Source organism: Balaenoptera physalus (assembly GCF_965194825.1).
Source record: "Balaenoptera physalus genome assembly, chromosome: 2".
Taxonomy (NCBI): Eukaryota; Metazoa; Chordata; class Mammalia; order Artiodactyla; family Balaenopteridae; genus Balaenoptera; species Balaenoptera physalus.
In genome coordinates, this window is record NC_138883.1 from 50,017,745 (window position 1) to 50,030,273 (window position 12,529).

The window sequence follows — 12,529 nt, forward strand, 5'->3', positions numbered from 1 at the left end:
GTTTTTTTAATATTGAGCTGCATGAGCTGTTTACGTATTTTGGAGATTAATCCTTTGTCCGTTGATTCATTTGCAAATATTTTCTCCCATTCAGAGAGTTGTCTTTTCGTCTTGTTTGTAGTTTCCTTTGCTTTGCAAAAGCTTTTAAGTTTCATTAGGTCCCATTTGTTTATTTTTGTTTTTATTTCCATTACTAGAGGAGGTGGATCAAAAAAGATCTTGCTGTGATTTATGTCAAAGAGTGTTCTTCCTGTGTTTTCCTCTTAAGAGTTTTATAGTGTCTGGTCTTACATTTAGGTCTTTAATCCATTTTGAGTTTATTTTTGTATGGTGTTAAGGAGTGTTCTAATTTCATTCTTCTACATGTAGCTGTCCAGTTTTCCCAGCACCACTTATTGACAAGACTGTCTTTTTTCCACTTTATATCCTTGCCTTCTTTGTCATACATTAGTTGACCATAAGTGTGTGGATTTATCTCTGGGCTTTCTATCCTGTTCCATTGATCTATATATCTGTTTTTGTGCCAGTACCATACTGTCTTGATTACTGTAGCTTTGTAGTGTAGTCGAAAGTCAGGGCGTCTGATTCCTCCAGCTCCGTTTTTTTCCCTCAAGACTGCTTTGGCTATTCAGGGTCTTTTGTGTCTCCATACAATTTTAAGTTTTTTTTGTTCTAGTTCTGTAAAAAATGCCATTGGTAATTTGATAGGGATTGCATTGAATCTGCAGATTGCTTTGGATAGTATAGTCATTTTCACAATATTGATTCTTCCAATCCAAGAACATGGTATATCTTTCCATCTGTTTGTATCATCTTTAATTTCTTTCATCAGTGTCTTATAGTTTTCTGCATACAGGGCTTTTGCCTCCCTAGGTAGGTTTATTCCTAGGTATTTTATTCTTTTTGTTGCAGTGGTAAATGGGAGTGTTTCCTTAATTTCTCTTTCAGATTTTTCATCATTAGTGTATAGGAATGCAAGAGATTTCTGTGCACTAATTTTGTATCCTGCAACTTTACCAAATTCACTGATTAGCTCTAGTAGTTTTCTGGTGGCATCTTTAGGATTCTCTATGTATAGTATCATGTCATCTGCAACAGTGACACTTTTACTTCTTCTTTTCCCATTTGTATTCCTTTTGTTTCTGTTTCTTCTCTGATTGCCGTGGCTAGGACTTCCAAAACTATGTTGAATAATAGTGGTGAGAGTGGACATCCTTGTCTTGCTCCTGATCTTAGAGGAAATGCTTTCAGTTTTTCACCATTGAGAATGATGTTTGCTGTGGGTTGGTCGTATATGGCCTTTATTATGTTGAGGTAGGTTCCCTCTATGCCCACTTTCTGGAGAGTTTTTATCATAAATGGGTGTTGAATTTTGTCGAAAGCTTTTTCTGAATCTGTTCACATGATCATATGGATTTTATTCTTCAAGTTGTTAACATGGTGTATCACATTGATTGATTTGCGTATATTGAAGAATCCTTGCATCCCTGGGATAAATCCCACTTGATCATGGTGTATGATCCTTTTAATGTGTTTCTGGATTCTGTTTGCTGGTATTTTGTTGAGGATCTTTGCATCTATATTCATCAGTGCTATTGGTCTGTAATTTTCCTTTTTTGTAGTATCTTTGTCTGGTTTTGGTATCAGGGTGATGGTGGCCTCATAGAATGAGTTTGGGAGTGTTCCTTCCTCTGCAATTTTTTGGAAGAGTTTGAGAAAGATGGATGTTAGCTCTTCTCTAAATGTTTGATAGAATTCACCTGTGAAGCCATCTGGTCCTGGACTTTTGTTTGTTGGAAGATTTTTAATCACACTTTCAATTTCATTACTTGTGATTGGTCTGTTCATATTTTCTATTTCTTCCTGGTTCAGTCTTGGAAGGTTACACCTTTCTAAAAATTTGTCCATTTCTTCCAAGTTGTCCATTTTATTGGCATAGAGTTGCTTGTAGTAGTCTGTTAGGATGCTTTGTATTTCTGCGGTGTCTGTTGTAACTTCTCCTTTTTCATTTCTAATTTTATTGATTTGAGTCCTCTCTCTTGATGAGTCTGGCTAATGGTTTATCAATTTTGTTAATCTTCTCAAAGAACCAGCTTTTAGTTTTATTGATCTTTGCTGTTGTTTTCTTTGTTTCTATTTCATTTATTTCTGCTCTGTTCTTCATGATTTCTTTCGTTGAACTAACTTCGGGTTTTGTTTGTTCTCCTTTCTCTAGTTCCTTTAGGTGTAAGGTTGGATTGTTTATTTGAGATTTTTCTTGTGTCTTGAGGTAAGCTTGCATTGCTATAAACTTCCCTCTTAGAACTGCTTTTGCTGCATCCCATCGGTTTTGGATCGTCGTGTTTTCATTGTCGTTTGTCTCTAGGTATTTTTTGATTTCCTTTTTGATTTCTTCAGTGATCTCTGGTTATTTAGTAATGTGCTGTTTAGCCTCCATGTGTTCGTGTTTTTTACGTTTTTTGCCCTGTAATTGATTTCTAATCTCGTAGCATTGTGGTCAGAAAAGGTGCTTGATAAGATTTCAGTTTTCTTAAATTTACTGAGCCTTGATTTGTGACTCAAGATGTGATCTTTCCGGAGAATGTTCCGTGCGTACTTGAGAAGAAAATGTAATCTGCTGTTTTTGGATGGAATGTCCTATGAATATCAATTAAATCTATCTGGTCTATTGTGTCATTTAAAGTTTGTGTTTCCTTATTAACTTTCTGTTTGGATGATCTGTCCATTGGTGTAAGTGAGGTGTTAAAGTCCCCCACTATTATTGTGTTACTGTCGATTTCCTCTTTTAGCAGTTGCCTTATGTATTGAGGTGCTCCTGTGTTAGGTGCATATATATTTGTAATTGTTATATCTTCTTCTTTTTTTTAATTATTATTTACTTTTGACTGCGTTGGGTCTTTGTTGCTGTGCGAGGGCTTTCTCTAGTTGCGGCGAGCGGGGGCTACTCTTCATTGCAGTGCGCGGGCTTCTCATCGCAGTGGCTTTTCTTGTTGCGGAGCATGGGCTCTAGGCGCGTGGGCTCAGTTGTGGCGCACGGGCTTAGCTGCTCCACGGCATGTGGGATCTTCCCGGACCAGGGATCGAACCCATTTCCCCTGCCAGTGCAGGCGGATTCTTAAGCACTGCGCCACCAGGGAAGCCCTATATCTTCTTCTTGGATTGATCCCCTGATCATTATGTAGTGTCCTTCCTTGTCTCTTGTAACATTCTTTATTTTAAAGTCTATTTTATCTTATATGAGTATTGCTACTCCAGCGTTCTTTTGATTTCCATTTGTGTGGAATATCTTTTTCCATCCCCTCACTATCAGTCTGTATGTGTCCCTAGGTCTGAAGTGGGTCTCTTGTAGACAGCATATATATGGGTCTTGTTGTTGTATCCATTCAGAGAGCCTGTGTCTTTTGGTTGGAGCATTTATTCCATTCACGTTTAAGGTAATTATCGACATGTATGTTCCTGTGACCATTTTCTTAATTGTTATGGGTTTGTTTTTGTAGGTCCTTTTCTTGTGTTTCCCACTTAGAGAAGTTCCTTTAGCATTTGTTTTAGAGCTTGTTTGATGGTGCTGAATTCTCTTAGCTTTTGCTTGTCTCTAAAGCTTTTGATTTCTCTCTCGAATCTGAATGAGATCCTTGCTGGGTAGAGTAATATTGGTTGTACATTCTTCCCTTTCATCACTTTAAATATATCATGCCACTCCCTTCTGGCTTGTAGAGTTCCTGCTGAGAAATCAGCTGTTAACCTTATGGGAGTTCCCTTCTATGTTATTTGTCGTTTTTCCCTTGTTGCTTTCAGTAATTTTTCTTTGTCTTTAATTTTTCTCAGTTTGATTACTATGTGTCTCAGCGTGTTTCTCCTTGGGTTTATCCTGCCTGGGACTCTCTGCACTTCCTGGACTTGGGTGGCTATTTCCTTTCCCACATTAGGGAAGTTTTGGACTGTAATCTCTTCAAATATTTTCTCTGGTTCTTTCTCTCTCTCTTCTCCTTTTGGGACCCCTATAATGCGAATGTTGTTGCGTTTAATGTTGTCCCAGAGGTCTCTTAGGCTGTCTTCATTTCTTTTCATTCTTTTTCCTTTATTCTGTTCCGCGGCAGTGAATTACAGCATTCTGTCTTCCAGGTCAGTTATGCGTTCTTCTGCCGCAGTTATTCTGCTATTGATTCCTTCTAGTGTATTTTTCATTTCAGTTATTGTATTGTTCATCTCTGTTTGTTTGTTCCTTAATTTTTCTAGGTGTTTTTTCTTTAATTCTTCTAGGTCTTTGTTAAACAGTTCTTGCGTCTTCTCGATCTTTGCCTCCATTCTTTTTCCGAGGTCCTGGATCATCTTCACTATCATTATTCTGAATTCTTTTTCTGGAAGGTTGCCCATCTCCACTTCATTTAGTTGTTTTTCTGGGGTTTTATCTTGTTCCTTCATCTGGTATGTAGCCCTCTGCCTTTTCATCTTGTCTCTCTTTCTGTGAATGTGGTTTTTGTTCCACAGGCTGCAGGATTGTAGTTCTTCTTGCTTCTGCTGTCTGCCCTCTCAGTAAATGTTAACATTTGTGTAATCTGCATGAGGCATATTTAAGAATTGTTGTATTATTATAACTTTTCTGAAAGTCTGAAATGATGGCAAAATAAAATTTATTTTTAAAAATTTAGGCTGTGTAATTTTAAAGTGAGGAGGCATAATACATGGAGGCAAAAATTTGGAATCAAAGATATCTGGGTTTGAATTCCCACTCTGACATTACTGTGTGACTTGGAAAAGATACTTAACACCTCTAGTTCTCAATGTGGTCATTTATAATACATATCCTCATAATACTCAACTTGTTGCAAGGAAGGAAGGAGCCTACCTGGTTGCCTGGAAATTAGCAGAGGTTAGGCAGTAGAGGATGTTTGGGAAATGTTTGTTTCTACCTCAGTACAGTCATAAAGACAGGTAGTGTAATTATCTGTTTTAAATGCCGCTATTAGAAAATATAACAGAGAAAAAGAATTTTTAACAGTAAGGAAACAGGATTTTTTGATATTTGTACCTTTATATTTTGCTATAAGTTTATACTTACAGAAAAGTTAGAGAAATATATATTGTAGTACAAGAACCCCTATATACTCAGAATCATCAGTTGTTTCTTTTTTTTGTTTTACACCCTCACCATCAGATTATTTATTTATTTATTTACTTTATTTTATTTTAGTATAGTTGATTTACAATGTTGTGTTAGTTTCAGGTATACAACAAAGTGATTCAGTTACTCATATACATATATCCCTTCTTTTTTAGATTCTTTTCTCATATAGGTTATCACAGAATATTGCATAGCATTCCCTGTGCTCTAGAGTAGGTTCTTGTTGGTTATCTCTCTTATATACAGTAGTGTGTGTATGTTCATCCTTTTGCCACATTGGTTTTACTCTTTTCTGTCTGTATGTGCATTTTTTTCTCAATCACTTGAGAGTGAGTTGTGGACATCGTGCTCCTCTTCCCCTTATACTTCAGTTTGTATTTTCTAGGAACAGGAATCATCTCTTACATAATCACAGTACAATTATAAAGATTAGGGAGTTTATCACTGATATAATCCTGTCTTTTAATCCACAGTCCATATTTAAATTTTATTAATTATCCCAGTAATGTCTTTTATCATCTTTGCCCTCCTTTTTTTCCCCAATCCAACATCCAGTTCAAGTTCACATGTTGGATTTAGCTACCATGCCTTTAGTCTGCTTTAGTGTGGAACAGTTTCTCAACCTTTTTTTCTCTCTTGATCTTGCCATTTTGAGGCTGCTTATTTTGTAGAATGTCCCTTAATTTGAGTTTGTCTGATGAGTCCTCATGCTTAGATCACGTTATGCATTTTGGGCAGGAATATCAGAGAAATGTTTTTGTGCTCTTCTCAGTCCATCATATCAGGAGGCACATGGTATCAGCTTGTCCAAATACTAGTGATATTAACATTGACCAGTTGGTTAAGGTGGCGTTCACTAGCCTTCTCTTCTGTCAAGTTCCTATTTTTCCCTTCTAAGTAATCGCTTAATTATTTAGTTTCCCAAAGTAATTAATAAGTAATTAGTGTGAAGACTCATTGAGACTTTATACATATCCTCTTGCTCATTAGACTTTCACTGACTAGTTTTAGCATCTGTTGACAATCCATTGACATCTATTGACAATTTCCCTTCTTTGTCATTTATTTACTTAGGTTTGAATAAATGACATGTGATGAAAATTATGTTTTAAAAAAGGATTTTATAGTAAGATAAAGCAGAGTTAGTAACAGAATATATCTACTGTTAAAAAATAAAGAGTTGGGGAAAGAGGTAAAGAAGGTAGCATGGGTTTTAGAAAATAATTTTTCTTTGGATTGGTGGGTGGCTATCTAACTCTTAATACCATTAAAATATAGGGCCATTATTTTAGTGAATGATTTCAGAAAATGATAGTAAATTCTGGTGATTTATCTCAACTATTTTAGATCAGTACATTATTTTTGGAACTGAAGATGGTATTTATACATTGAATCTCAATGAACTACATGAGGCAACGATGGAACAGGTAATTTAGGAGTTTTAACTCAAAAAATTAGTTTGAGTCAATTGAATAAAGTAAATATCTTAATTTTAAAGCAATTTATGTGGGCCTCAGTTTTTATTTTTATGATTTAAATATTTAAAGGGGTGAAATTGTACTCTTCACATGTTCATGTTGAAAGATTTTTTTCCCACAAGGTTTTGGTAATTTACTGAAAGGTAGAAAATACTTATTTTTCTACTCTTTCAGACTGTTGTAATTTGGAGGTTAAGGGGTAAGGGAATGAAAATTGGAGAGTTTTAATTACCTTTTTTTTCTTAATAGTTATTTCCACGGAAATGTACTTGGCTCTATGTCATCAATAATACTTTAATGTCATTGTCAGGTATGTATATGATGAAAATGATATGAAAAATAAACCATGGACAAGCAGAGAAATGTAATTTTAATACACATTATTTTAAAATGTATTTCAGGGTAATTATAATCTAGTATAGTTAACTTTGAGACTTGCAGGTATTTTTTACCGATGTAGAATTGGAAGAAACTTTGAGAAGGGACCTTGTTGTCAGAGCAGTACTTCCCACACCTGCCCAGGAACTACATAGTTGGGGAACATGACAGTGATTGTTCCCTGAGGCCATCCCCTTCTCCACAGTCTCTGTTACTGTCACCATCCCTGCCTTCCACTGAGAATCAACAGTTGAAGGGAAAGAATCAGAGGATCCAGATGCTTCCTTTCTTTGTAATCTTGAGCCAATCACTGTCTCTTGTCTCTCAGCCTCAGTTTTCTTTTTTTTTTCATAAATTATATCTTTATTTTTTAATTTATTTTTTATTGAAGTATAGTTGATTTACAGTGTCATGTTAATTTCTGCTGTACAACAAAGTGATTCAGTTATACATATATATACATTCTTTTTCATATTCTTTTCCATTATGGTTTATCACAGGATATTGAATATAGTTTCCTGTGCTATACAGTGGGACCTTGTTGTTTAAACATTCTGTATATAGTAGTTTGCATCTGCTAATCCCAAACTCCCAGTCCATCCCTCCCCCACGCCCCCTTCCCCCTGGCAACCATAAGTCTTCTCTATGTCTGTGAGTCTGTTGCTCTTTCATAGATAGGTTCCTTTGTGTCATATTCTGGATTCCACATATAAGTGATATCATATGGTATTTGTTTTTCTCTTTCTGACTTACTTCACTCTAAGTGTGATACTCTCTAAGTCCATCCATGTTGCTGTGCTCAGTTTTCTTAATTGTAACATAAGGATGATGGTAACAATAAGAGCCTCACAAGATTGCTGTGAGGATCAAGTGAGATATCCAAAGTACTTAGAAAACTGTGAAGACTTACAGATGCTTGCTGGTAGAATTCATGTTATTCTGGATTCATGTTATTCATGTTATTCATATTTATTAACCAACTTGGACCAATGCTTTCAAGTCTTATAAATAATCAAATGGGTTCCAGAGCAACCTATTCTAATTTTGTTGTTTGTATTTTTCTTTTTTCGTTGTTGTTGGGCGGGGGGTGGTGTTCAGGCTTTTTCCCCTAATTGTTACCTGCCAAAACCTATTTTCTTACATTTTAGATTTAAGTGGCTACCTGAAGGCTTGCTGCTCGCTTTCATTCTGATAGTAGAGTACAGTTGGCCCTCTGTATCTGCATGCACAGATTCAACCAACTGTAGATAGAATTTTTTTTTAATTCCAGGAAGTTCCAAAAAGACAAAACTTGAATTTGCCAGGCATTGGGTCACTATTTACATACATTTACATTGTATTAGGTATCATACATAATCTAGAGATGATTTAAAGTATGTGGAAGAATGGGCATAGGTTATATGCAAGTACTACACCATTTTATATAAGGGACTTTTTATAAGGGACCTCAGATTTTGGTATCCGCAGGGGGTCCTGGAACAATACTCTGTGGTGGGACCACTATACAAGATAGTTAATTATTTCTCTCTGTTCCTTAATCCTAATGCTATCAGCTATTAAAATAGCATTTATCCCTTTCTCCACTTTGAAAAATTATTTTAACATTTCTTAAATTTTTTTCAGTTTTTTTGTTTGATACTCTTTCATGCTCTGTATCTCAATAGATATGTGATGAATACATCCTAGCTCTTATTTACTGTACTGTCAGGCTTTTCATTATTAAGTCTACCTTTCAGCTACTTATGTGTTAAAGCATCAGTGCTGATATAGTTTTAACTCACTGACAGATCATTATGAATTGTGGTCTAATTTAAGAAATGCCATTTTCATAATTTTAAGTATGTGTGTGTGAGTGTGTATAACTTAAACTCATCTACTAACCATCGCCTAGTAGAGATTCTTCAGGAATTTGTATATTTGAGCTGATGACAGTGTTTACAAAGAGCATATTATTTGATTGTCTATAAATGTCTTTTAAAAAACTGGGGTCCTCAAAATATTTAATCTCTTTGATTTTGATTATGTTTCCCCCAGTTTTCTTACTTTTGTTTAATAAAATATTAATATATCATATTACTATTATGAAAATAAACTTAAACCCAGATCTGTTTGAATTAACAATTCTGAGTTGTATTCATATAGAGTCACTTTCCTCTAACTCTCTTACTGCTTTTATCCCTATTTATGCCTGTCTTTGGGAATAAGCTTAAAAGCCACCCAGAGTACATCTTGTATATTTATAAAATAACTACAGAAAGACAGGGAAAAATTAGCCTATAAATTGGTTCTTTCCAAACTGTAGTTAAAATGACCTGTGGAACTGAATGAAGATAGGTAGCAGTGCTCAATAGGAGAAAACGTTCTGTTTAAGGGTCTGCATTTCTTTGCATGTGTGTACAAACATGTACATGTGTTAGCTGCTTGGGTAGCTAGTTATATATAAAGGGGTACTGGAGAAAGGAAGGGTGGTATAGTGTTAGGCAGAATGTTTGCATTTTGAGAAAATACAGAAAATTTTGTTGAGGGTAAAACCATTTTTTTTTTTCATGTTTTCTAGTAGTAAAATGATAAATACTATTTTGGGTTGTTATAGTACCATGTCATGTATATAAGGAGTCAGAAAATGTTTACCATATATCCCCCTTTTTAATACAGCTGTGGTTTTGATTATATGGAAATTGTAGCTCTATTATCCCATATGAATTATAGGATATAATTGTAGCCCTACTATATCCTATGGTATATAATATTAGTTTGCTTTATTTTTCTTAGTATTTCAATGTTATCTTCAAGACTTCATTCACAATCAGTTTTTAATCCAAGGTAATGTGGTAGATTATTGATAAATAGGACTATCTCAGAAAGATAATGTGGTATAGTTATATAATTTTCCATGTTGTACTGAAATAATCACATGTACATCATTGTAACTCAGTCTATTGTACAGTGTTTAACAATTTCTTTTTCTATGTTGGCTTCATTAAGGTTTACATATATTCTGCCCAGATCACCTATTAGTCAGAATATATCTAATTTATGTACTGGGAAACAAAATTATCTACTTTCTTAAAACTCATTTTACTTATTATCTTTCAAAATAGTATTAACTAGGTTTTTTTGTTTGTGTTTTTCTCTATTTTTCTTGGCTTTTTGAACATGGCTGGACTCATCATTTTAGAAGGTAATTATCTTTTCTTTTGCTTGAAAATAGTATTTCTCTGCTTTAAATAATTCTAATAAAAATAACATGTTTCTCTTTTATAGGAAAAACCTTTCAACTCTACTCTCATAATCTTATAGCTTTGTTTGAACAAGCCAAAAAACCAGGACTAGCTGCCCATATTCAAACTCATAGGTTTCCAGACCGCATACTACCAAGGTACAGAATATTTTGATTCTACTGGGAGTGAGGGGAATTAGTGTCTATTTTTAAAACAGCCAGTCTTCCTTGCCCACTAAAAAACTTTTTGTCTTAATTTTGAAAGGTAGTTTACACTAAAGTAAATGTCATCTAGAATTCAAAAGATAAGTGTTTTGTAACTTGACTGTCCATGTCAGTCATCCATAGAAGTTTCATAATATAGATTCCCAGGTCCTGCCTCAGTTCTATAAAATCAGATAGTTTGGGGTCAGAGTTTAAGACAGTGGTTTTTAGAGCTCCTTGACTGGTTCTGATGGAACTGATTCACCCGTCACTCACTGTTTGGGAACCACTGCAGTAGAGTACATTTATGTTGTCTTATGTTTTCAGAAAGTTCGCTTTAACAACAAAGATTCCTGATACAAAAGGCTGCCACAAATGTTGCATAGGTGAGTAAATGCTGTTTCTCAGACTGGATGATTAGAACTTTTTTTTTTTTTAAACATCTTTATTGAAGTATAATTGCCTTACAATGGTGTGTTAGCTTCTGCTTTATAACAAAGTGAATCAGTTATACATATACAATATGTTCCCATATCTCTTCCCTCTTGCATCTCCCTCCCTCCCACCCTCCCCATCCCACCCCTCTAGGTGGTCACAAAGCACCGAGCTGATCTCCCTGTGCTATGTGGCTGCTTCCCACTAGCTATCTATTTTACATTTGGTAGTGTATATATGTCCATGACACTCTCTTACCCTGTCACATCTCACCCCACCCCCTCCCCATATCCTCAAGTCCATTCTCTAGTAGGTCTGTGTCTTTATTCCCGTCTTGCCACTAGGTTCTTCATGGCCTTTTTTTTTTTTTTTTTTTTTTTTTTTAGAACTTTTAACATCTTTAAAATTATCTGTAGAGTCTTATAGTATTAAATGAAGGAAGGTAGGCTTTATATTTGTTCTAAATAAGGAGTTAAGGGGCCATTGAAGCTCAGGAATGTATAGTCGGACATAAAAATGCTTGAAAATAATTGCTCTGATGCTTTCTCAGAGCATAGTGTTCCTCACATTTTTTAACCATAGTCCCTAAGGCTCTATCTCTGCTAATATCCTAGCTTTCATTTAACACTTACCATTTATTTAACAGTTATTGCTTAGTGTTTTATGAACATTATTATTTCAGGAGTTTGGCCAACTATGAAGTTAGAAGGAACAGTCCACACAAGACCACTCACTTCTGATACCAACTACAGGTTTGGGGAGTTCCCCAAACCACCTTCATGTTCAATAATTCACTAGAAGGACTCACGGAATTCACTGAAAATGGTTATACTCTGGTTATGGTTTATTACAGGGAAAGGATATAGATTCAAATCAGCCAAGGGAAGAAGTGCATAGGGCAGAATCCAGGAAAAATACCAGATGTAGAGCTTCTGTTGTCCTTTCTCTATGGAATAATAGACAGCGTATGGACAGTGTTACTTTTCTGACAGTGATGTGTAACAATACACACAGAGCATTACCAACTAGGGAAGCTTACTCAGCAACCTCAGTGTCCGGAGTTTTTATTAAGGCTCTATCACATGGGCATGCTTGATTGCCCACATGGCTGATCTCAGTATCCATCCCCTCTGGAGGTCAAGTGATATTGCCTGACCCAAAGCCCCTACCCTAAATTACATGGCTCGTCTTTCTGGCATTACTGTCCCCCACCCTGAGACTATCCAGTGTCGCCAACCTCCACTCTAAATCACATTGTTGGAGTATACGGTGACCACGGCCCCAGGCAAACAAAGACACTCCTGTCAGGCATGACATTCCTGAGGCTTAGACATTAACTCCCAAAAGAGAGGACAAAGGCCAGACCTCTTTTGGGGCAAGGTTAAATTCTGTGCTATATAATTATCTTCTCTCGCTTAACTCTTAAACAGCTTACGATACTTATGTCACTAGTAGCAGAACCTGGGATCAGACCTGGTCTGTGGCTTCAAATTCTGGGCTCCTAACTTTCTGTTTATTCTTTTTGTTTAATCAGTGAGCCTAAACATTGATCTTCATGCTGCATTAGGTCCACAGCATACTCTCTAGTTATAAGCAAATTTCATGAGCATTTTTCTAGGGAGATGCAGGTCCATTTCTGTTATCAGATTCCCAGTATCTCTGACTCAGGAAAGGTCTCGATGCTTACAATCT

The 12,529-nt window shown here is 35.7% G+C and overlaps 1 protein-coding gene across 3 annotated transcripts in view; it reads left to right on the top strand.

The window, feature by feature from the left end:
* Nucleotides 1-12,529, top strand: part of MAP4K5 (mitogen-activated protein kinase kinase kinase kinase 5) — a 152,831-nt gene that overhangs the window by 107,664 nt on the left and 32,638 nt on the right. For all 3 annotated transcript variants that reach the window (XM_082452103.1, XM_082452104.1, XM_082452105.1), the window contains exons 22-25: nucleotides 6,470-6,549; nucleotides 6,850-6,910; nucleotides 10,243-10,357; nucleotides 10,730-10,788. In XM_082452103.1, coding sequence (XP_082308229.1) covers nucleotides 6,470-6,549; nucleotides 6,850-6,910; nucleotides 10,243-10,357; nucleotides 10,730-10,788 — 315 coding nt within the window. The remainder of the gene's footprint in view (nucleotides 1-6,469; nucleotides 6,550-6,849; nucleotides 6,911-10,242; nucleotides 10,358-10,729; nucleotides 10,789-12,529) is intronic.